We start from the raw sequence: 22,446 nt of genomic DNA, 5'->3' as shown, positions 1-22,446 counted from the left end.
TACAGAGATTATCTCACTGTCATACAGCAGCAACGATAAAACTGCAAGGTCCAATGGCCTTTGTTCATCTACTGTGTATCAGATTCTTTTTTTTTTTTTTTTTAATTTCTCATTCAATCCTCACCATAATCCTGTGAGGTTCCAGTACTACTCCACCTCCACCAACAAGCTTATAAACTCTTTAAATTGGCGCCTTACCATGTGTAAATAGTATTTTGGTATCCTTTGTGTAAGTTTAAAAGATCTAAGTAGGGGGAAGTTTAGGGGTCCTTCAGTCCCTTAACTAATGGCTGTGATTCTTTCCAGAAATGCAACCAGCTCAGTAAAGGAAATGAAGCCTCCACTGCCCCTGAGGAGACCCAGTTACTTTGATCGACTAGTTCAATGGAGCAGGATCCTAGTAGTTGGGGCTCGGTTTTACTCTACACCACTGGGTGACCCGGGCACCAACTGGCTACCCCTCTTCCGTCCCTTCAGTGGGTCTCAGATTACTTATGTGTGAGGCCAGAAACTTGGATAAAGTTTTCTTTGACTTTACCTGAACTAACTCGTGGTGACAGGCAGTGAGAGGCGGACTCAGGAAAGAGAAGTTAACCATCCTCTCATGGTCTGGGAAGGACAGATGTACTGATTTAAATTCGGGGTCCGCAGCTGAGAGAAAGAGCCAGTCCAGGAGCGGAGATCCAGCGTCCCAGGTCTGGAGTCTAAGTCCCAGGTCCTGAGTGGCAGCTGAAGCAGCAAGCGCCCCTTTGCCGGAAGCCCCGCCCACTTCTTCACCCGGGTTCACCCCAAGTCTCGGCCTCACGCTCGGCCTCGGCGGCGAACTATATTTCCCAGAATGCCATTCAAGCCGCTTCGCAGGGCGCCAGCAAGCGCCTTGGGTGACGCCATCAGCCGGCGCGGTGTTTAGACTTTACTGATGTCGTGGCGCGTTGGAGGAAGAAGTTGCTGTTTCGCCGGGCCCTGGTCCTGAGGACGCGATCCAGGTGGTCCCTGGCCTCTTCCTACCCACCCCTCTGCCCGCCTTTCCCCCCGCTCCTCTGGCAGGATGAGGCGTGCAGGCCTGGGTAAGAAGAGGCTGAGATTCGAAGTTCCGGGACCCTGGAACTGGCGGTGCTGGGCGCAGGGGCGCGGGGGTGGAAATCGGACTGGCCTCTTTTTCTGAAATCAGAAGCAGAGAGCAGGGTGTATGGAGGAGTCTTTGGAAATGGTGTCAAGTGGAAACACCACCGTTTGTTCCAGATCCTAATGGGTTCCTTAAGTTTGGTTCTGTCTCAAGTTATGGATGGTAGGTTTAGATGGAATAGTGGAGAATTAGGGGTGAGGTCTGTACAGGTACCAACGCAGTGAGGAGTTTTCTTGTAGTGTTACTGACTGTCTGAGCGCGGTTGTGGAAATTGCTGAGTTTCCATAGTTGCTGAAGTCTGTCTTCGCTTCTTTCTACTGGACCTAATGTTAGTTTCTTCAGAAGTGAAGTTTGAAGAGTGTTGCATGCAAAGCACACTGATAATAATCGTATTAGCCTGGTAACAGTGAGTTTCACAGGTAAACACAGGTGTCATTTTTGTTAAAGGCCGTGATGTGGATCTTCGGAGTCAAAGGCCATTTTACCCAGAACATTTCTTATCTGACCCTTGTTCCACTGGTAAGACGGTAGAATGCAGTAATACCTGTTGACTTAGCGTTTGTTCTTGACTTTTGGCCTAGGAAGTAGTTCACCAAGCAGCAGAACAAATTAGGCACAAGAATTTACAGTGGGCTGTTAGAGCACAAAGCCATTAAAACAGCATTTTCTGGTTCTGGAACTATTAAGAGATGACACCTGCCGTATTAATATACAGTATACCTAAATATATGACATACTTGAAAAAGGATAATGTTTGTTACCTTTTTCAATTCTTATAATTCGATGGAAAAAGAGTGTTTCCAAAGTGTCAGGTATTTAAAGTTAGTGAAAGTTGCCAGTAACTCTAGGCATGTACATTGATTAGTAAATTGTAGTATGAGAAAAAGCTCTTGAAAAATGTAGTTTTTGTGAATACTTGGCTCATAAAAGGAAAATTGGCTGGGTAAATTGTAGTGAAAAAAAATAACTCATTTTGAACAAGTTTAGTTTTATATGCCTAAATGAGTTTACTTTTTATCATTAATGACAGCAAACATTTATTGTGTAGTTGAGTAAGCTCTAGGTATACAGTCCTTTGTGGCTTCCCTGTGGCTTAGTGGTAGAGAATCCACCTGCCAATCCTGGAGGTGCACACGAGATGCAGGTTCGATCCCTGGGTCAGGAAGATCCCCTGAAGAAAGAACCCACTCCCGTACTCTTGCCTGGAGAATCCCATGGACAGAGGAGCCTGGCAGGCTACAGTCCATGGGGTTACAAATAGTCAGGACTGAGCACTCACAGGCAGTCCTGTGTAGCTCTGTTCATGCTCCCCAAGCTTCTAATCTAGTTGAGGAGTAGAAATATGTACAAAAATAAATTATGGTACAAGGTGGTAGCTATACAACCAAATACCAAATAAGTTCTGTAGGCCGTGAATGTCCCAGGGATTTCACAGAGGCGCTTGGTAATTTGTGTGGACATAGAAGCCTCAGCTGCAGCTTAATAGCAAAGTGTAGGAGAGTTTGTTTCCAGTTGGAAGTGTGACCCTCTCCTTGTTCCAAAACAATTGTAGGACAGAATCTAGAATTATGAATGATGTGTTTAAGGGATTATGGTTAAACCAGGTTGGTTGAAGTAGGAGACATAGAACCAGAACCAACCACGTTGTGGAGACCTTTGAGTACCAGGTCAAAGAATTTGGATCTCATCAGTAGGTCTTTGGGCTGTTTTGAAAGTTTTGTGCAGCAAAATGCTGTGAAATTGCAGAGAGAGGAACTTGAGAGATGGTGGTTCTGAGCCCTGACTGTACACTAGAATCACCTAGAGAGCTTTTAAGGCTTGAATACCTGGACCCCAGCCCAGACCAACTAAGTTAGAATCTCTAGGATAGAGTGTTTTTGTTTTTTTTGTTTTTTTGGAAGTTTGTTTTTAAACTCCCCTGTAGTTGAGAGGAGGAAAAGTGATTCCTTAGGTGTCTGTTGTTGAAAATTACATTGGTGTGATGTGACATGATGTGACAAGAGCTTTTTTTCTTTTTTAAGTATCAATGTGTATTGAGGTCCTGAATCCGATAAATATTCATGTAGAGAAGCCCCCTCATTTCCTCTGCATGCTTGGTGCCTCAGTCGGGCCTAACTCTTTGTGACCCCAAGACCTATAGCCCACCAGGCTCCTCTATCCAGGGAATTTTCCAGGCAAGGATACTGGACTGGGTTGCCATTCCCCTCTCCAGGCCCACAGTTCACATGACTGTCTAAGTGACTTGGTTCATTTATGATAGAAACTGTGCAGAAGTACATTTGTTTATGGACACAGTCTGAGGATTATCTTTGACACCCATTAGCTTTCCTACAAATTTTCATGCCAGTAAGTCACACAAAAGAAGTGGCTAAACTTGGAATAACAACTCCTAACTTTTGATCTTTTTTTTTTTAAATACTGGGGATGGATGATGGTGTGAGGGAAGATTAACTCTTTAATAGGAGAAGGTGCTTTGAAAGCTTTCTGGACAATAAATAAAATGGGAATTTCACTTTTAATAAATGGAACAGTGCAGAACTCTAAAAATAAAAATAAGATATACAAAAATAATAATGAAGGAAATGGAAACAAATAGCCACTAATTTAGAACTGAATTCCTTGGGGAAGTTGTCAAGTGGTTAATTCAGCCAGTCAGTAATGACTTACTGGGTGAACATTATTTATATAGCATATTAATCATATAAAATATGAAGATATTTTTATTTCCTTTAAGGATTTTGGTCTTTATTAAAGTAGAATTTGTATAGCATATCATTGATGAATAGGGTGAGAATGCATTTTCTAAATGATTCTTTTAATTGTTGAGTAGAGGTGAATAATATGTCTAGTCACTTGTCCTTACATTGTACAATGGCACACTTACAGAACTTTGTAGGTGATGGATCAGCAATTGAGGGAAATTTGAGGAAGGCAACTCTTTCTCCACAGTAATATACTTGTTTAACATCTTGTTGTGGTTTTTGTGGTGGTGGAGATTGTGTGTCTCCTGCTTGAAGTGCTTGTTAGATACAGGGATATAGAAAAAGGCTGAGACGCTGCTTTTGTCCTCAAAGAAGCTTATGACCACTGTTGACAAAGGCAGACACATTCAAAGCTGAATAACTGAATTCAGATTCTGTTAATTAATTAGTTCATTTACAAGTATTTTCTGGTTATGCCTTACTGTGTATATATGTTTTGGGGGGATCTATAGCCATGAGCAGAACAAACTTAGTTTCTGCCCTTGGAGTGCAGTCCAGAGCATGATATTAGTGTTATGTATAGTCAGAGCTGTAGGAATTCAAAAGAGGGTTTTGCTTTTTAGAGAAAGTGAGAGTTTTACTATGCCTGGAAAGAGCTTCCTGTTCACTCTCCAACACTTGCTTCAGTCACCAGTGTTGCCTGCTACTTTCTGCCCTTCCGTCTTACTGTCAGCGCCACTTCACTCACTCTGAGCACACGGAGGCCTCTAGTCTCTGTATTATAGTGCCAGGCTTCCATTGCCAGTCTAGTCCCCAGAATCCATATATATCACCTACTCTTCTGACAAGGAATCTCAACGTCTTGGGGCTCTGTTCTTCAGCAGCCCCAACACTGCACTCCAACTCTTGTTTCAGTCCAACCCTCCAGGTTCTCATGGGCTGATATAGGCTGATCAGTGTTTCTGCAGAAAAATCACACATCCAGGTGAAAAATCACACTACAGTATAATTGCCTCAGCCACAATTGCCTTATCCCTGTAGTAAGGGATAAAACAACCCTGGTTATTTTCCTCCATTATTCTCTACAGTTTTTTTCCCCAAAAGATCACTATTCTTCAAAGACAGGCTTTTCTTTTATTTCACTGAGAAAATTGTCAACAGTTTTTTTTTTTTTCTTTTAAATGCAGTTAGGTAATACCCTCAACAATGCTTTCCTTTCTCAGTCCTCCAACGTGTTAGTATATGTATTCACTGTTCAAGGCTCACTCCACCTGTTGGAGTGCCTGATGAATATCAAGTTATATTGGGCAGTGCCTGGGACTGTTGTCCTGTATCCCAATGCTCTTCCCTAGAAGAAGAGCTCTGAAAAGTATTGATAGCACCTAGAAAGAACAAGGAATCTGATGCATGATAGTTTCTCAAGTATTGTTGAAGAATGAATGAGTCTCCCTCTTAAATCTCAGTTAATATTCTCCATAAGTTATTCTCGCTCTCTTCTCTTTAAAAGAGATGCCCATAAAGGACCTTCCCTCTGCCATACTCCATCCTGTTGTATTATCCTATCTCTGCCTTTCCCTTCACAACCAAGATTCTTCCATAGGTAGTTGATGTTACTATTTTTAGGTGTGTGTGTGTGTGTGTGTGTGTGTGTGTGTGTGTGTGTGTTTAATGGTATAGTTCTAGAGAGCAGGAAATACGTCCAGAATACCCTTATATATCATTGTCTATTTCACATTCTTGTGGGCAATCAGTAAGCAGTCAACAAATGCATATTGAGCTGAATTCAGTATCCTTTGCTTAAGAGAGGTTATTAGAGTTGTTCTGCACCCTATTTGGTGATTAATTTTTAAAGTTCATTTGGAGTGTGCGTATTACAGACATACCTGGTCTGTCTTGTCAGCGCCCTCCAGGGGTCTTTTTCGGTTCTTTCTAGTCAGGGTTTCAGAAGGGACTTGTTTTTGCTACAACTCTGCTCGGGACTGATCCTTGCAGGTGAAGGAGTACCCCCTGGCAACTATGGGAACTATGGCTATCCTAATAGTGGGTATAGTGCCTGTGAAGAGGAGAACGAGAGACTCACGGAAAGTCTGAGAAACAAAGTAACTGCTATAAAATCTGTAAGTATATAACATATACTTTTTAGTTTGTACATTTATATACATATATGTTTTTTTCATGGGAGGAAGGGATAGGGCGTTTGGGACAGACATGTACACACCGCTGTATTTAAAATGGATAACCGACACGTACCTACTGCATAGCACAGGGAACTCTGCTCGATGTTAGGTGGCAGCCTGGATGGGAGGGTTGTTTGGAGGAGAATGGATACATGTGTATGCTTTGAGTCCCTTTGCAGTTCAGCTGCAACTATCACAACATTGTTAATTGGCTGTACTCCAGTACAAAATTAAAAAGTTTAAAAATGTATGCTTTTATTGACATAGGGGATTTAGTCCCACAAAACTATATAGTTCAGAGGTATGAGCTTTCCCCCTAGATTTAACAATTCAGGGATAATAAAGCAACTAGATAGCCCAAATCACCCAAGTTCAGTTCAGTTCAGTCACTCAGTCTTGTCCGACTCTTTGTGATGCCATGGACTGCAGCACGGAGGCCTCCCTGTCCGTCATCAACTTGTGGAGTTCACCTAAACTCATGTCCATTGAGTCGGTGATGCCATCCAGCCATCTCATCCTCTGTTGTCCCCTTCTCCTCCCGCCCTTAATCTTTCCCAGCATCAGGGTCTTTGCAGATGAGTCAGCTCTTCACATCAGGTGGTGAAAGTATTGAATTTTCAGCTTCAACATCAGTCCCCCCAGTGAAAACCCAGGACTGATCTTCTTTAGGATGGACTGGTTGGATCTCCTTGCATTCCAAGGGACTCTCAAGAGTCTTCTCCAACACCACAGTTCAAAAGCATCAATTCTTCGGCCCTCAGCTTTCTTTACAGTCCAACTCTCATATCCATACCTGACTACTGGAAAAACCATAGCCTTGACTAGTCAGACCTTTGTTGACAAAGTGAAGTCTCTGCTTTTTAATATGCTGTCTAGGTTGGTCATAACTTTCCTTCCAGGGAGTAAGTGTCTTTTAATTTCATGGCTGCAATCACCATCTGCAGTGATTTTAGAGCCCAAAAATTAAAATCAGCCACTGTTTCCCCATCTATTTGCCATGAGGTGATGGGACCAGATGCCATGATCTTCATTTTCTGAATGTTGAGCTTTAAGCCAACTTCTTCACTCTCCTCTTTCACTTTCATCAAGAGGCTTTTTAGTTCTTCCTCACTTTCTGCCATAAGGGTGGTGTCATCTGAATATCTGAGGTTACTGATATTTCTCCCAGCAATCTTGATTCCAGCTTGTGCTTCTTCCAACTCAGTGTTTCTCATGATCTACTCTGCATATAAGTTAAATAAGCAGGATGACAGTATACAGTCTTGACATACTCCTTTTCCTATTTGGAACCAGTCTGTTGTTCCATGTCCAGTTCTAACTGTTGCTTCTTGACCTGGATACAGATTTCACAGGAGACAGGCTAGGTGGTCTGATATTCCCATCTCTTTCAAAATTTTCCAGAGTTTATTGTGATGCACACAGTCAAAGGCTTTGGCATAGTCAATAAAGCAGAAATAGATGTTTTTCTGGAACTCTCTTGCTTTTTCGATTATCTAGCAGATGTTGGCATTTTGATCCCTGGTTCCTCTGCCTTTTCTAAATCCTGCTTGAACATCTGGAAGTTCACGGTTCATGTATTGCTGAAGCCTGGCTTGGAGAATTTTGAGGATTACTTTGCTAGTGTGTGAAATGAGTGCAATTGTGTGGTAGTTTGAGCATTCTTTGGCATTGCCTTTCTTTGGGATTGGAATGAAAACTGACCTTTTCCAGTCCTGTGGCCACTGCTGAGTTTTCCAAATTTGCTGGCATATTGAGTGCAGCACTTTCACAGCATCATCTTTTAGGATTTGAAATAGCTTAACTTGAGTTCCATCACCTCCACTAACTTTGTTTGTAGTGATGCTTCCTAAGGCCCACTTGACTTCACATCCCAGGATGTCTGGCTCTAGGTGAGTGATCACAGCATCATGATTATCTGGGTCATGAAGATCTTTTCTGAACAGTTCTTCTGTGTATTCTTACCACCTCTTCTTAATATCTTCTGCTTCTGTTAGGTCCAAACCATTTCTGTCCTTTATAGAGCCCATCTTTACATGCAAAGTTCCCTTGGTATATCTAACTTTTTTAAAGAGATCTCTAGTCTTTCCCAGTCTAATGTTTTCCTCTATTTCTTTGCATTGATCACTGAGGAAGGCTTTCTTATCTCTCCTTGCTATTCTCTGGAACTCTGCATTCAGATGCTTATATCTTTCCTTTTCTCCTTTGCTTTTTGCTTCTCTTCTTTTCACAGCTATTTGTAAGAACTCCTCAGATAGCCATTTTGCTTTTTTGCATTTCTTTTTCTTGGAAATGGTCTTAATTCCTGTCTCCTGAACAGTGTCATGAACCTCCGTCCATAGTTCTTCAGGCACTCTATCTATCAGATGTAGTCCCTTAAATCTATTTCTCACTTCCACTGTATATTCGTAAGGGATTTGATTTAGGTCATACCTGAATGGTCTAGTGGTTTCCCCTACTTTCTTCAATTTAAGTCTGAATTTGACAATAAGCAGTTCATGATCTGAGCCATAGTCAGCTCCTGGTCTTGTTTTTGCTGACTGCATAGAGCTTCTCCATCTTTGGCTGCAAAGAATATAATCAGTGTGATTTCACTGTTGACCATCTGGTGATGTCCATGTGTAGAGCCTTCTCTTGTGTTGTTGGAAGAGGGTGTTTGCTATGACCAGTGCGTTCTCTTGGCAAAACTCCATTAGCCTTTGCCCTGCTTCATTCCGTACCCCAAGGCCAAATTTGCCTGTTACTCCAGGTGTTTCTTGACCTCCTACTTTTGCCTTCCAGTCCCCTATAATGAAAAGGACATCTTTTTTGGTTGTGAGTTCTAAAATGCCTTGTAGGTCTTCATAGAACTGTTCTGCTTCAGCTACTTCAGCTTCTTCAGCGTTACTGGTTGGGGCATAGACTTGGATTACTGTGATATTGAATGGTTTGCCTTCGAAACAAACAGATCATTCTGTTGTTTTTGTGATTGCATCCAAGTACTGTACTTTCTTTAATACAACTGTCATTTATTCCAGGGAAAGAAATTTCCATGAGAAAAGCTTTGTTTAATAAGGAGCCTAAATTATCAATATTGGTATTAAAACTCAAGTAAGTCTTAATTTCCTCCAAATGTTGTATTTTTAAAATTATTAACATTATATGATATTGCTTAGTTCAATAATCAATTCCTATTGATTTATTAAGACCTTGAAAATAATACTCATTTCAGGATGTAACAGTCTTCAGGCTGAATACAATTCTACTTTCCAAAAACTAATGAACTATCAGTTAAGTTTTAGTAATGTGACTCAAAATTTAAACATAAACTGAGTACAGGTTAGAAAATGTCAAAACTTATGGTATATATATTTTTTTGGGGGGGAGGGGGCTCATAGTTTATGTATTTATTTGTTTTACTTTACAATATTGTATTGGTTTTGATATATATATTTTAAACTTCAGCTTTTTTTGGTGGTTAAATCTTGAATACTGCTTGTAGTGTTTTACAGTACCACAGTACAGTTACAGTGTAGTAATCTCAGAGCCTTCCACCTTCCACTCCCAAGCAGCTCATCTTCTGACTTTCCTTCTCTAGTCTCCAAAGCTATGAATCTCAGTCTTCTGTGTGTCTGCCTTTGAACCTCCTGTCAGTCACCAAGTCCTATGTTCCTTCTCTCTGCTGTTCCTATTTTGACCTTCCTGGTTCTAGTACTATGCCCCGGTTTTCTTCAGTGGACTATTGGGAACGCCTTTTAACCTATCTGTTTCCCATTTTTCGTATGTTTCGGTCTGAGCTACACCCAATAGTCATCACAGTCACCTTTTTGGTTTTTAGAGTATTTTTAAAAGTGCATTCTACATTCCCAGAAGTCTTCAGTGGCCTCCCATGGTGTAAGAAATGAAGTTCACACTCTGTAGCTTGATGAGACAGCTTCTGCAGAGCTTGCCCCAGCCTTTTAGACCTCACCTCCTGCGCTTCAGCACGTGTGCGTGTGGCCGCCAGCCAGATTTGTGTGTCCCTTGTGCCCTGTGTGCGCTGTTGCCCTCCCACTCCTACGTCTTTGCTCATGCAGTCCCCGTGCCTAGGGCATCCTCTCCCTCCCGACCCTGGCTGAAGTCTTGCCCATCTGAAAGGCTCCATCTCTTCTTTTCACCTTCTCTCCTCCAGGCTTCACCTGATCACCACATAAACCTAACTTTTTCCTTGTGAACATAAGATCATTTGTACCATTTCTGTAGCACTTATTGTGTAACGATCTGCACTGGAATTGTTTGTATGTAAAAGAAATTTATCAGAATACAGCGTTTTCTGTTGTAGTTTTACATTCTACATAGCACCTAACGTATTTCCTTATAGTGTATTGAGTTAATATGTATTAAATAAAGGAATTACCAAAAGATAGTTTTGATTATGCATTAAAGTAAACGTGTGGTACACTTATAGAGCATTCATTGGAAGCTTATGTTGCCAAAACTTAATTGATAGCTCATTAGTCTTTGAAAAACAGAGTTGTATTTCAGCCTAGAGACTGTCATCTCCTGAAATGAGTATTGTTTTCAAGGTCATATTAAATCAAAAGGAGTTAATCTATGAACTAAGCAATATTGCATAATGTTAATAACTTAGAAAATACAACATTTTGGAGGAAATTAAGAATTAAATGATTTTTTAAAATTCCAATATTGATCATTTAGGCTCCTTGTTAGAAGAAAGCCTTTTTCTCATGCATATTTCTTTCCCTGGCATGAAGGACAGTTGTAAAAGTAGTTAGGCGATTTGAGCTGGCTAGTTTCATAGTTGCTCTATTATTTCTGAATTGTTAAATTTTGGGGAAAAGCTTATATTCTGATCTATAGAATCCTAGAATGGTTTTGTGTTAATATTACCCCAGATACTTACAAAATAAGCTGAGGACGATATTTGCAGTGGTTTACCATGATTTTTTAGTAGTTTCCAATGTTTAGTAGTAGTGTATTTATTCAGCTATTTTAGAAGTGAAGTCTTTGATGAATTTGTCATATGAAGTATTAGATAGTTTTTGATTTGAATAGCAGCTGTAGTCACATATGATACTTCATTCAGACTCAGCCTCTTCTCTGCATAGCTTCATAATGTGGGTAACACTAACTTGTAAATTTTTTCCAATTTGTTATCAAGTTTTAAAGAAACAACACCTTTAGAATCTAAAGAAATAATTAATTTAGGCATATAGTCAAAGTAATGTCACATTCATTAGGAAAATATTACTTATATCTGAACTTGATAATATGGGAACTTAGATAACATTTTTAAAATGTAAATGAAGAAATATACAAACAAATGCTATTGTGTGAATGATATAAAGAGAGAACAAAGAATTCAAGGATACGAGGACAGGAAAGAAACATGTACCTAAATTAAAAAATGGAGTTGAATATTAAGTTTAAATCAAAATGAAGAACAGGGAGACAATGTCTATAGGTGAGAAGGAATAGAGATTCTAAATTAGTTTTCTTTTTAATTATGAAACTAAGGTAACTTTATAGGAGACTTGGAAAATACAGAATGAAATAATATTTCCACTATATATTACAATTAATTTTTTAAGTAGATTAAGATTTTTAGTTGAATTTTCAGTATCAAACTCTCCAAAATGAATGGACAGAAAAGTAGAATGATATAGTAGACTTGGAAACACTGTGAGCCTATTCAATATAATTAAGATTTATGCAGTTTCACACAACATCAGGATATAAATTCTATCAAGTTCCCATAGACTATAAACTAGGAGACACTGAAGCATATCCAGAGACATAAGACCAAGTGCAAAAATTTGATGGCCTAAAGGTATTGAAATCATACAGTGTCTGTTCTCTTACCCCTGTGGAATTATGTTAGAGATCAGTATCAAAAGATACTTGAAAATAACCCACATATTTTCAAGTGCAATGTGACATTTCCCAAGAGAGATCTTCGACTTGGCCATTGAAAGCCTCAACAAAATTAAAAGATTGAAAAAACAGGGTGATTGCAGAGAAGAAAGCATTTAAATGTGAAGTTAATATCAAACTGAGAACTTAATATCAAAGATACTTTAAAAACCCCATATATACTATGTTGTTAAAAAAAAAAAGGAAATTAACATATGATACAGTATTATTAACTAAAGTACAGCTTTTACCCAAATTTCACAAAATTTTATGCTAGTGTTCATTATTTGTTTTCATACCTTGTTCAAGATTCCATATTGAATTTAGTTGCATTGATCAGCTTCAGCTGCATGCAACAAATTCTGATAAATTATCTTTTATTCTGCTACAAATATTTTCTAATTTTCTTTGTTATGGCTTCTTAGATATACCCATCATTTAAAAGTGGACATTTAATTTCTAAATTAGTTTTTATTAGTCTCAGTGGGAAAAATAACCAAAGAATAAAGTATGTTTTATATTTTTAAGAATGCAGTTTTATTTGAGAAAACATGTATACTTAGAATGGCATTGTTGTTTTTACTTTATAACACTTAAAAACATTTAGGCAAGTAATGATGTTTATGCTTTTTTCTTTGTAGCTTTCCATTGAAATAGGGCATGAAGTTAAACATCAAAATAAATTATTAGCTGAAATGGTAAGTGGTTATGATTTTAACTTTAAGGAACTTGATTGGATATTCTCAGATTCGGCTTGGAATAACTCTAAGAGTTGTTTTTGCCCTATCTTTACATTTTCCATCTTGCCTAACCCATATGAGTAGGAGGAGGAGGTAGGAGTGAGTGTCTATTTTATCTCGTATTTAGGACACTGTTAAAGACTCAGGACAAATGGCTATTTCAAGCTGTCTTTAAGATCTCAGCAGATATAGACTGCCAAGTAAATGCGTTATAACCAGTCAACCAAATGTCTTTCACTTAATGTAAACCTGTCTTCTGCTTGATCTAAGGATCACTGTGAACAAGTCAATAAGATTGAATATAGTAACATCCCCAGGCCTTTTCTCTCTAAACAAGCTCAGTGAGGTGTACCTTTTCTTGCTAGAGACTCTTTTCATTCCTTACTGTTTATTTTGGACGTCCAACTCCTCTAGACCTTCCCTAGTTTCTTCAAATGCTTTTAAAATTGTACTATTTAAGAATGAATATTGCACTTAAAATTTTCTAGTGAAGGTTGTACATTAGAATCACTTGAGGAACTTTGAAAATATCCATGCCTGGTTCTCACTTGAAATGTACTGATTCAGAATTTTAGGGAGCAGGGTGTCGCTCGGTATATGTATTTTGAAAAAATTTTACATCCCAGGTGATTTTGTTGCATAGCCCTAGGGAAGAACTATAAATGTAAAGTGCTTAAGCTGCCTAGAACCTGAACTGTACAAAGGCTATCATTATGTCAGGACCTTACATCTCCGGTTATTGAGATTTCTAAAAAAGTGCAGTCTTTCCAAAGCATACGTAGTTCTCTCACCGTCAGGACTTCTCTAGCTGTGTTTTAGTGTGGCCGCTTTCCCCATCCATATTTGAAGTCTTTACCACAGTTTACTACCGCTGCATGAGAGACTCTTAAATTTTAATAGATTCTGCTGACCTTCGAAGTCAGCTTCCTAAACAAAAGGATCTTAAAAGCAAAGGTACATTTAACTGCTAACTGTATTCAGTGGATCAACTGCTGTGCTGGGAAGCAACCAACCATTTAACCTTGGAGAGTGATACCTCCAACAAAATGAGGGGAAACCTGTGTGATGGTCAATGGACCTCTTACTTTTATTGTTAATGTTTTTTAATCCACATAATTGGAATAAGACCTAAATACTTCAGGATTTTGAATTACTCTGGAGCTGAAAGAATGTTTATTGGATAATGAAAGAGCTTATTTATTGAGAAAATTATTTTGCATGGAGTAATCAGGTTGATTATCCACGTTATACGCAGGCTCCAGAAAATGTCATTAAAAGTGTATTCTAATGACTATATATTAAATTACTCAAATATGCATATGTAGAATGTTAGAATCCAACTATTATGTTTCCCTTTTTTCCTCACAGGATTCACAGTTTGATTCTACAACTGGATTTCTAGGTAAAACTATGGGAAAACTGAAGATTTTATCCAGAGGAAGCCAAACAAAGTTGCTGTGCTATATGATGCTATTCTCATTCTTTGTCTTTTTTGTCATTTACTGGATTATTAAACTGAGGTGATGCAAGTCAGTGTGAGTTTGGAATTTGTTCCAGCTTAACAGCTTGGAGTACCACATCAGTAAAAAAAAAAAATCAGCATCAAAACATTCCTAAATTTCAGCTACTGTGGCTCTTCCCATCAGAGTGCTGAATCTTGTTTTATAAATCACACCAGATAATACAGTGCTCTTTGGATACTGTTTCTTAATGATTCACTTTTTGCCCCAATTTTCAGGGGTACTGAGATGTTCTGAGGGTCACTCTGGCCCTAACAATTTTTTCCTGTTTTTGCTGTGAGATTAAAGAGCAGTTATAAAATTCTGTTGTGACCATAAATGTAGATTTCCATTCCACATAAAGAACTTTGTGGGAGAGTAGCAATGCCTAAAGAGCCTGGTGCTGTGCTCTTGAGGTGGTGAGCAAGTCTCTGATGGATGGGAAATGTGTTTTCCTGAATTGTCATCACCCGAATGTTGTACTCTTCTTTCCTCCTCTATTTCGTTTAAATTGTAGGCTGATTTTTTTTTTTAACCTACAGTTTTCCTAATAATTTTTGATGATATGACTCTTCTTCCCCTCCTCTACCCAAGGACCTCAGTCTTTACTAAAACTTGTTATTTTGGCATATTTCTAGTAGGATCCAAAACATGTGTACCAGTATAGTTGTCATTTTATATTAACTTTATATATATATAACATTGACTTGGCTTATAATAGTTTTATGATTTTAGCCACTTAGATAGGCCATTTGGTTATCATTTATGACAGAATAATGTGAAGCTAAAGTAATTGCTAAGCTCTGAATGGAAATAAAATGTTCAGGAAAAGTAATTGCCTCTGCTTTATTATGTGCTCAAAATAAATACTCAGGCATTGAACTTGGGGTTAAGGGTGCTGTTGTTTTAATCCAGTGTATTTGTTTATAGGAAACAAAATGCAAAAATGGACTGCTAAGTAGATGTCAAAATTGTGAAATTGTCTGTATTGCTACTGTTTTGGAATTTGCTCATTTATGGGCTTCAAAAATAAAATTTTTAATAAAACATATTAATTGACTTTGTTGCTTCTTTGTTCAAGTCTTTTTTTTTTTTTTTTCCATAAACCAAGAAGTGGTTCTGAAAACTCATGACAAACTCAGGAAAGCTTAATGTATTATTTCACTACTTGGTTCAAAAAAATGAAATAAATCATGACAAAAATTTCAAAAATCTGTTTAATTCTTTCTTCCTTTTGCTTGGGGACCCCTAGGAAAAAGTACTGCCAGAAATAAAATTTTGGGAAAACATCAAATATGGGAAAGTTCTAATATTTTTATAATCCTTTACAAACTCATTGCTAAATCTGAAAAGGAGTTTATTGCTGTTGGTGTCTGGGAGGTTGAGTGTAATAACTGAATAAGCAAAATATTCATGTTATTAGTTTCATTCAGGCATGAGACTTGTAGGTGTTTGTCTGGTGGGTGACACACTGTAAACCCTATGTTTAAATAATAAGCTTCAGAAAAAATCTCAAGTCTCTAGATTTTTTCTGAAAAATACCTGGTTATTTCACTAGCAGTTGGTCCAAATGGTAGAAATTTTAATTTACCTGCCCCATCCCCTATGGATACCAGGCATGAAAGTGAAGTCACTTAGTCATGTCTGACTCTTTGCAACCCCACGAACTGTAACCTGGCAGGCTCCTCCATCCATGGGATTTTTCAGGCAGGAGTACTGGAGTGGCTTGCCATTTTCTTCTCTAGGGGCTCTTCCCTGACCCAGGGATCAAACCCATGTCTCCTGCATTGTAGGCAGACTCTACTGTCGGAGCCACCAGCGAATCCCCTATACCAGGCATAGGTTTCCACAATGAGGAAAGAGAGAATTATACATAATACTGATAGACTTTAAATTAACATGCAAATTAATTCTTGGATACTACTTGAGCAGAGAAGAGTTGTTAAATCTCAAATAGGCAACATTTTAAGCATCAGAATTCTGGAGCAGAAAACTATAGCACCTGCACCCATAAAAACCATCTATTTCCATCAACCTTGTTTCCCTTATTTTTCAGTGCTCTTAAATTTCTCATTTTATGTCTTGAGTTTGCATCTTTGTAGAAAACGTGGGAAAAGTGCTTGATAATTTGGGTTCATCCAATCAGTAAATAACTTTATCAGGCTATATTGATGAATAAACTTTGACTCAGTATTTACTGGGAAACACAAAAGCATAGTAAGACTGAAAGATACGCAGTCACATTGCCTGAGTGTAAATCCTGGCTCCCCTATTCATGTCATAACTTTGATCTGATGACCTCTCCACCTCAGTTACTTTATTTGTAATACAGAAATAATCATATACAGGTAGCATTAATACATTCATAGAGTTATTGCAATAAATAAATAATATTCCTTGTAAAGAACTTCGAATGGGTTCCTGGCATTCAATGATGGCTGTTGCCTTTGTGCATCTATGGACAGGTGCTTGGGAATTTTAATGTCACACTAGCCCACATGTTGCTGATAAATTTTGGCTGCTTTCTCTGTCCCATAATCCCACCAGGGATATAAGCAGCTGTTTGTCTTTTCTGGGAAGGGTCATCATTTTCTGGAATTTAGGTTTTTTTAATGTTTCTTTGTATCTTCAGCAATCTGATGGGATTTCTTTTTTAAAAAACCTTGAGTTATTGGATTGAGAACAGCAAACTTTTCAACTTTCTGGAAACAAGTTTGAAGGGAGAGAACTTAGAAAGTTTTCTACTGGTAAAACGTTATAAGCATTTCATTTCTTTTTACTTTTTCTGTAGTTATATATTTAACTTCTATTCTGAAATGTTGATGAGGTAAGAGGCGCAAATAATTTTAATTTGTGAAACACCAATTTGTTATTACCACAGTAAATATTAACACTTTTCTCTCTTTATATGTTATTGTGGTTAGATGACAGAGTCATTTTCTTGTGTATGTATAATATTTTGCTCTACTCAATTTTTTTATCCTTGTACCAATACACTGTTTTTGTCATTGTAGTTTCATCGTATTTTAATAGTCAACACATACCAATTTATTCTTTTTTCTTATTTACTTATTTCACATTTATTCCTTTTTCATATTTATTCTATTCAATTTATTATTTCCGATGAACTTCTGTGTAGTTTGATAGTATTTTAATAAAGCACAGTGGATTTTGATAAACACATTCAAATTTTATAATCTTCACTGGAAAAAACAAATGTTTCCCTATTGAAATGTTATATTTTGACTCCAAGCAAATTTGACATTTTTTTCAGTCTATGTTGGTATTTAATGATATATAGTGGTAAACCAGCTCCTTGCAGTTAGGGGACTGTGCTTTAGTAACTTTGAATTTCTATGGTATAAATATTTCCACTACCTTTGATTTGAAGCTACGAAATGGAACAGCACTGAACACAGAATTATGAAAACATACGGATAGTTGGCTCGAATAAGCTGGTGCAAACTGGCTCTAGTACACCACTAGTTACATTGATGATAAATATTCTTTTTAAAAATGTAGAAGTCAGGGCTTCCCTCGTGGCTCAGTGGTAAACAATCTGCCTGCCAAAGGAGCAGATGCGAGTTCAGCCCCTGGTCTGGGAAGATCCCACATGTCATGGGGCACCTAAGCCCGTGTGCCCAGCTCCTGAGCCCACATGCCCGAGAGCTTGTGCGCCCCAGCAATGAGAAGCTGCGCGCCCAACCAGAGAATGGCCCCCGCTCGCTGCAACTAGAGAAAAGCTCACAGAGCAATGAGGACCCAGCACGAGTAAAAATAAAATTAGTTTTAAAAGCCATTTTTGAAATGTAGAAGTTATTTGTTCCTTAAATGAGCATCTCTTGCTTAAATTTTAATAGACAAAAGCTCAGGCAACATAAACTGATAGATTAACCAGAATAATGTTTTTTAAATGGCAGATGTCACCTTCTTTTCTCAATATTTATGGATAAATGCATGCTACATGTATTGATCTCCCATCTTCCAGTAGTTCAAATACTGTATACAAATTATGTATTTTAAAGGAGGATGATTGCTGTTATTCTCTATGGTTTTCCCTCCAATTAATTGCCCAGAGTGTAGGAATTGTTCTGGATATTTTATAAAGATTTCTCTTTATAGATGAAGGTTATCTTAGCTAAGGAGTTCAAGTCCTACCTGGCTGCCTTTTGAGAAGAGTTTTTCACAAGAAAAACTCTTGTGAAAACTCTTTCAACTCACCATATGAATTGAAGAGAGCTGCAAAGAGGTCTTAGAATAATCTTTCCTAATCTTAAATGTGAACAGAAAGATCAAAATGCACCAAAAAAAAAAAAAAACCCACATATTTGGTATTAAACTTGAAAATTCAGGAAGCTTAATTAATCATCCATAGCTTTGGTAGTAAAGGGTAATGCAAAATATAACCACATTATCCATTGTAAGTATTCTCAGTTCAGTTCAATCACTCAGTTGTGTCTGACTCTTTGCAACCCCATGAATCGCAGCACGCCAGGCCTCCCTGTCCATCACCAACTCCCGGAGTTCACTCAGACTCAGGTCCATCGAGTCAGTAATCCCATCCAGCCATCTCATCCTCTGTTGTCATCTTCTCCTCCTGCCCCCAATCTCTCCCAGCATCAGAGTCTTTTCCAATGAGTCAGCTCTCCACATGAGGTGGCCAAAGTACTGGAGTTTCAGCCTTAGCATCATTCCGTCCAAAGAAATCCCAGGGTTGATCTCCTTCAGAATGGACTGGTTGGATCTCCTTGCAGTCCAAGGGACTCTCAAGAGTCTTCTCCAACACCACAGTTCAAAAGCATCAATTCTTCAGCGCTCAGCCTTCTTCACAGTCCAACTCTCACATCCATACATGACCACAGGAAAAACCATAGCCTTGACTAGACAGACCTTAGTCGGCAAAGTAGTATCTCTATTTTTTAATATGCTATCTAGGTTGGTCATAACTTTTCTTCCAAGGAGTAAGCGTCTTTTAATTTCATGGCTGCAGTCACCATCTGCAGTGATTATGGAGCCCCCCAAAATAAAGTCTGACACTATTTCCACTGTTTCCCCATCTATTTCCCATGAAGTGATGGGACCAGATGCCATGATCTTTGTTTGCTGCTGAACGTTGAGCTTTAGGCCAAATTTTTCGCTCTCCTCTTTCACTTTCATCAAGAGGCTTTTTAGCTCCTCTTCATTTCTGTCATAAGGGTGGTGTCATCTGCATATCTGAGGTTATTGATATTTCTGCCGGGAATCTTGATTCCAGCTTGTGTTTCTTCCAGTCCAGCGTTTCTCATGATGTACTCTGCATAGAAGTTAAATAAGCAGGGTGACAGTATACAGCCTTGACGCACTCCTTTTCCTATTTGGAATCAGTCTGTTGCCTTGTCCAGTTCTAACTGTTGCTTCCTGACCTGCATACAGACTTCTCAAGAGGCAGGTCAGGTGGTCTGGTATTCCCATCTCTTTCAGAATTTTCCACTGTTTATTGTGATCCACATAGTCAAAGGTTTTGGCATAGTCAATAAAGCAGAAATAGATGTTTTTCTGGAACTCTCCTGCTTTTTCCATGATCCAGCAGATGTTGGCAATTTGATCTCTGGTTCTTCTGCCTTTTCTAAAACCAGCTTGAACATCAGGAAGTTCACGGTTCATGTACTGTTGAAGGCTGGCTTGGAGAATTTTGAGCATTACTTTACTAGCGTGTGAGATGAGTGCAATTGTGTGGTAGTTTGAGCATTCCTTGGCATTGCCTTTCTTTGGGATTGGAATGAAAACTGACCTTTCCCAGTCCTGTGGCCACTGCTGAGTTTTCCAAATTTGCTGGCATATTGAGTGCAGCACTTTCACAGCATCATCTTTCAGGATTTGAAATAGCTCAACTGGAATTCCATCACCTCCACTAGCTTTGTTCATAGCAATGCTTTCTAAGGCCCACTTAACTTCACATTCCAGGATGTCTGGCTCTAGATTAGTGATTACATCATCATGATTCTCTGGGTCGTGAAGATCTTTTTTGTACAGTTCTTCTGTGTATTCTTGCCACCTCTTCTTAATATCTTCTGCTTCTGTTAGGTCCAGACCATTTCTGTCCTTTATCGAGCCCATCTTTGCATGAAATGTTCCCTTGGTATCTCTGATTTTCTTGGAGAGATCTCTAGTCTTTCCCATTCTGTTGTTTTCCTCTATTTCTTTGCATTGATCGCTGAAGAAGGCTTTCTTATCTCTTCTTGCTATTCTTTGGAACTCTGCATTCAGATGCTTATATCTCTCCTTTTCTCCTTTGCTTTTCGCCTCTCTTCTTTTCACAGCTATTTGTAAGGCCTCCCCAGACAGCCATTTTGCTTTTTTGCATTTCTTTTCCATGGGGATGGTCTTGATCCCTGTCTCCTGTACAATGTCATGAACCTCATTCCATAGTTCATCAGGCACTCTATCTATCAGATCTAGGCCCTTAAATCTATTTCTCATGTCCACTGTATATTCGTAAGGGATTTGATTTAGGTCATACCTGAATGGTCTAGCGATTTTCCCTGCTTTCTTCAATTTAAGTCTGAATTTGGTAATAAGAAGTTCATAATCTGAGCCACAGTCAGCTCCTGGTCTTGTTTTTGTTGACTGTATAGAGCTTCTCCATCTTTGGCTGTGAAGAATATAATCAATCTGATTTCGGTGTTGACCATCTGTGATGTCCATGTGTAGGGTCTTCTCTTGTGTTGTTGGAAGAGGGTGTTTGCTATGACCAGCCCATTCTCTTGGCAAAACTCTATTCGTCTTTGCCCTACTTCATTCCGCATTCCAAGGCCAAATTTGCCTGTTACTTCAGGTGTTTCTTGACTTCCTACTTTTGCATTCCAGTCCCCTATAATGAAAAGGACATCTTTTTTGGGTGTTAGTTCTAAAAGGTCTTGTAGGTCTTCATAGAACCATTCAACTTCAGCTTCTTCAGCATTACTGGTTGGGGCATAGACTTGGATTGCCGGGGTCCAGCCCCGGTGGATCCAGGGAATTCGAAGGGTGGACGGTGTTGGCGTGGAAAGACTTGTTTATTTATTAATATAAGATTAGATTAAGAAACTATAGTGCAGTAGGAAGATTAAGTGGAGAAAGAGGGCTGAATAGCTTGGTTTACGCGGAAGACCAATAAAATTCCAGACAAGGAATTTGCACCATCTACGTTGGGCCACCGGTGCCCGCTTGAATATCTAAGGGTGCCTCGCCTTAAGCTCCCTTTCGCGCGGATCTTAATAACCGGGGCAAATAAGTAGACCTGGTGAGCCTCCGCGCCCCAGATGGAAATTCAGCCTGAAATTAAAATAAAGAGCAGAGGGAAGAAAAGGGAGAGAAAAAGAGAGAGAGAGAGAGAGACACGGGGGGAGCCAGATTCCCAAGAAACCAGGCCGAGACTAGTCCGAGAAACTGGTCTGAGAATCTGGTCCGAGAATCTGGTCCGTCATTTATTGTTCAGAAGGCCTTTTATACTTTTGATAAAACATGGAGATCAATGGGTAACACAAAGTTATGCAGCGTTAGCAGTCCAGACTCTTATCAAAACCAGGCTTTTTTCTCTGCATACCTAATTGTATACACAAGTCTTAGGTAATTTACATCATCTTCCAGCCAAAAGGGCCAATTTAACATTTTACAGCCTTTTTTCTGATAAGGGTTTGTCAACCACAAGACTTATTTGTGTTGATTTTCCCAAGGTCTGGTGCCACTCTCAGAAAGCACTAAATAAAGTTACATTCTTACACAGCAAGGATACAGCAACTTATAACAAGTAGAGGGAGTACAGTGATTTACAGCAAAAGAGAAGCAATTAACTCAAAAGTCTAGTGTTGCTCACATCAAAACTACTATGTATCTTTTTCTACATCCTGCTTACATTAACATCTTTTCAGGTGCCTAAAAGATAAAGAATAAGGAGGTCTGGCAGCAATCCTTGAGTCAACAGTGAAAACCCTCTACCAATATAATTTTTAACTCTTTAGAAAAGGCTCTGTATCTTTAAGATGCTTTTAAGCTTTGTGCCTCCCGTGGTTGGGGGGCTGTAAGCAATTCACAAGCTGCAAGAGGTCTGGGGAACCTGTTAGGCAGGCTAGAGAGCTATCAGAGGGGTTTAACTGAAACATCCCTTTCAAATGCAGAAGACTAAAACCCTGAATTGACTTTTTCCCAGAGAATATCAGAAAAGTGGAAAAGCAGAGCACAAAAGCTGGCAGATTTTTGTTGGGGTACATGCTTAGGAATTTCCAGAGGGGTCCCTGAAGTCTGAGCACGCCTTGCGTATGTCAGCTTCCTTCCTCATGACCTTGTCACGGGCGG

At 38.9% G+C, this 22,446-nt stretch overlaps 1 protein-coding gene across 1 annotated transcript; it reads left to right on the top strand.

Moving 5' to 3' along the window:
* Positions 1-919: 919 nt before the first annotated feature.
* Positions 920-15,100, top strand: BET1 (Bet1 golgi vesicular membrane trafficking protein). The gene is made up of 4 exons (XM_068973092.1): positions 920-1,067; positions 5,821-5,945; positions 12,536-12,592; positions 14,003-15,100. Exons 1-4 carry the CDS (start codon positions 1,049-1,051, stop codon positions 14,156-14,158), a joined length of 357 nt encoding a protein of 118 aa, XP_068829193.1. The 5' UTR covers positions 920-1,048; the 3' UTR covers positions 14,159-15,100.
* Positions 15,101-22,446: the final 7,346 nt, after the last annotated feature.

Source organism: Capricornis sumatraensis, chromosome 5 (genome assembly GCF_032405125.1).
Source record: "Capricornis sumatraensis isolate serow.1 chromosome 5, serow.2, whole genome shotgun sequence".
Taxonomy (NCBI): domain Eukaryota; kingdom Metazoa; phylum Chordata; class Mammalia; order Artiodactyla; family Bovidae; genus Capricornis; species Capricornis sumatraensis.
This window is presented reverse-complemented; position numbering and strand designations above follow the sequence as displayed.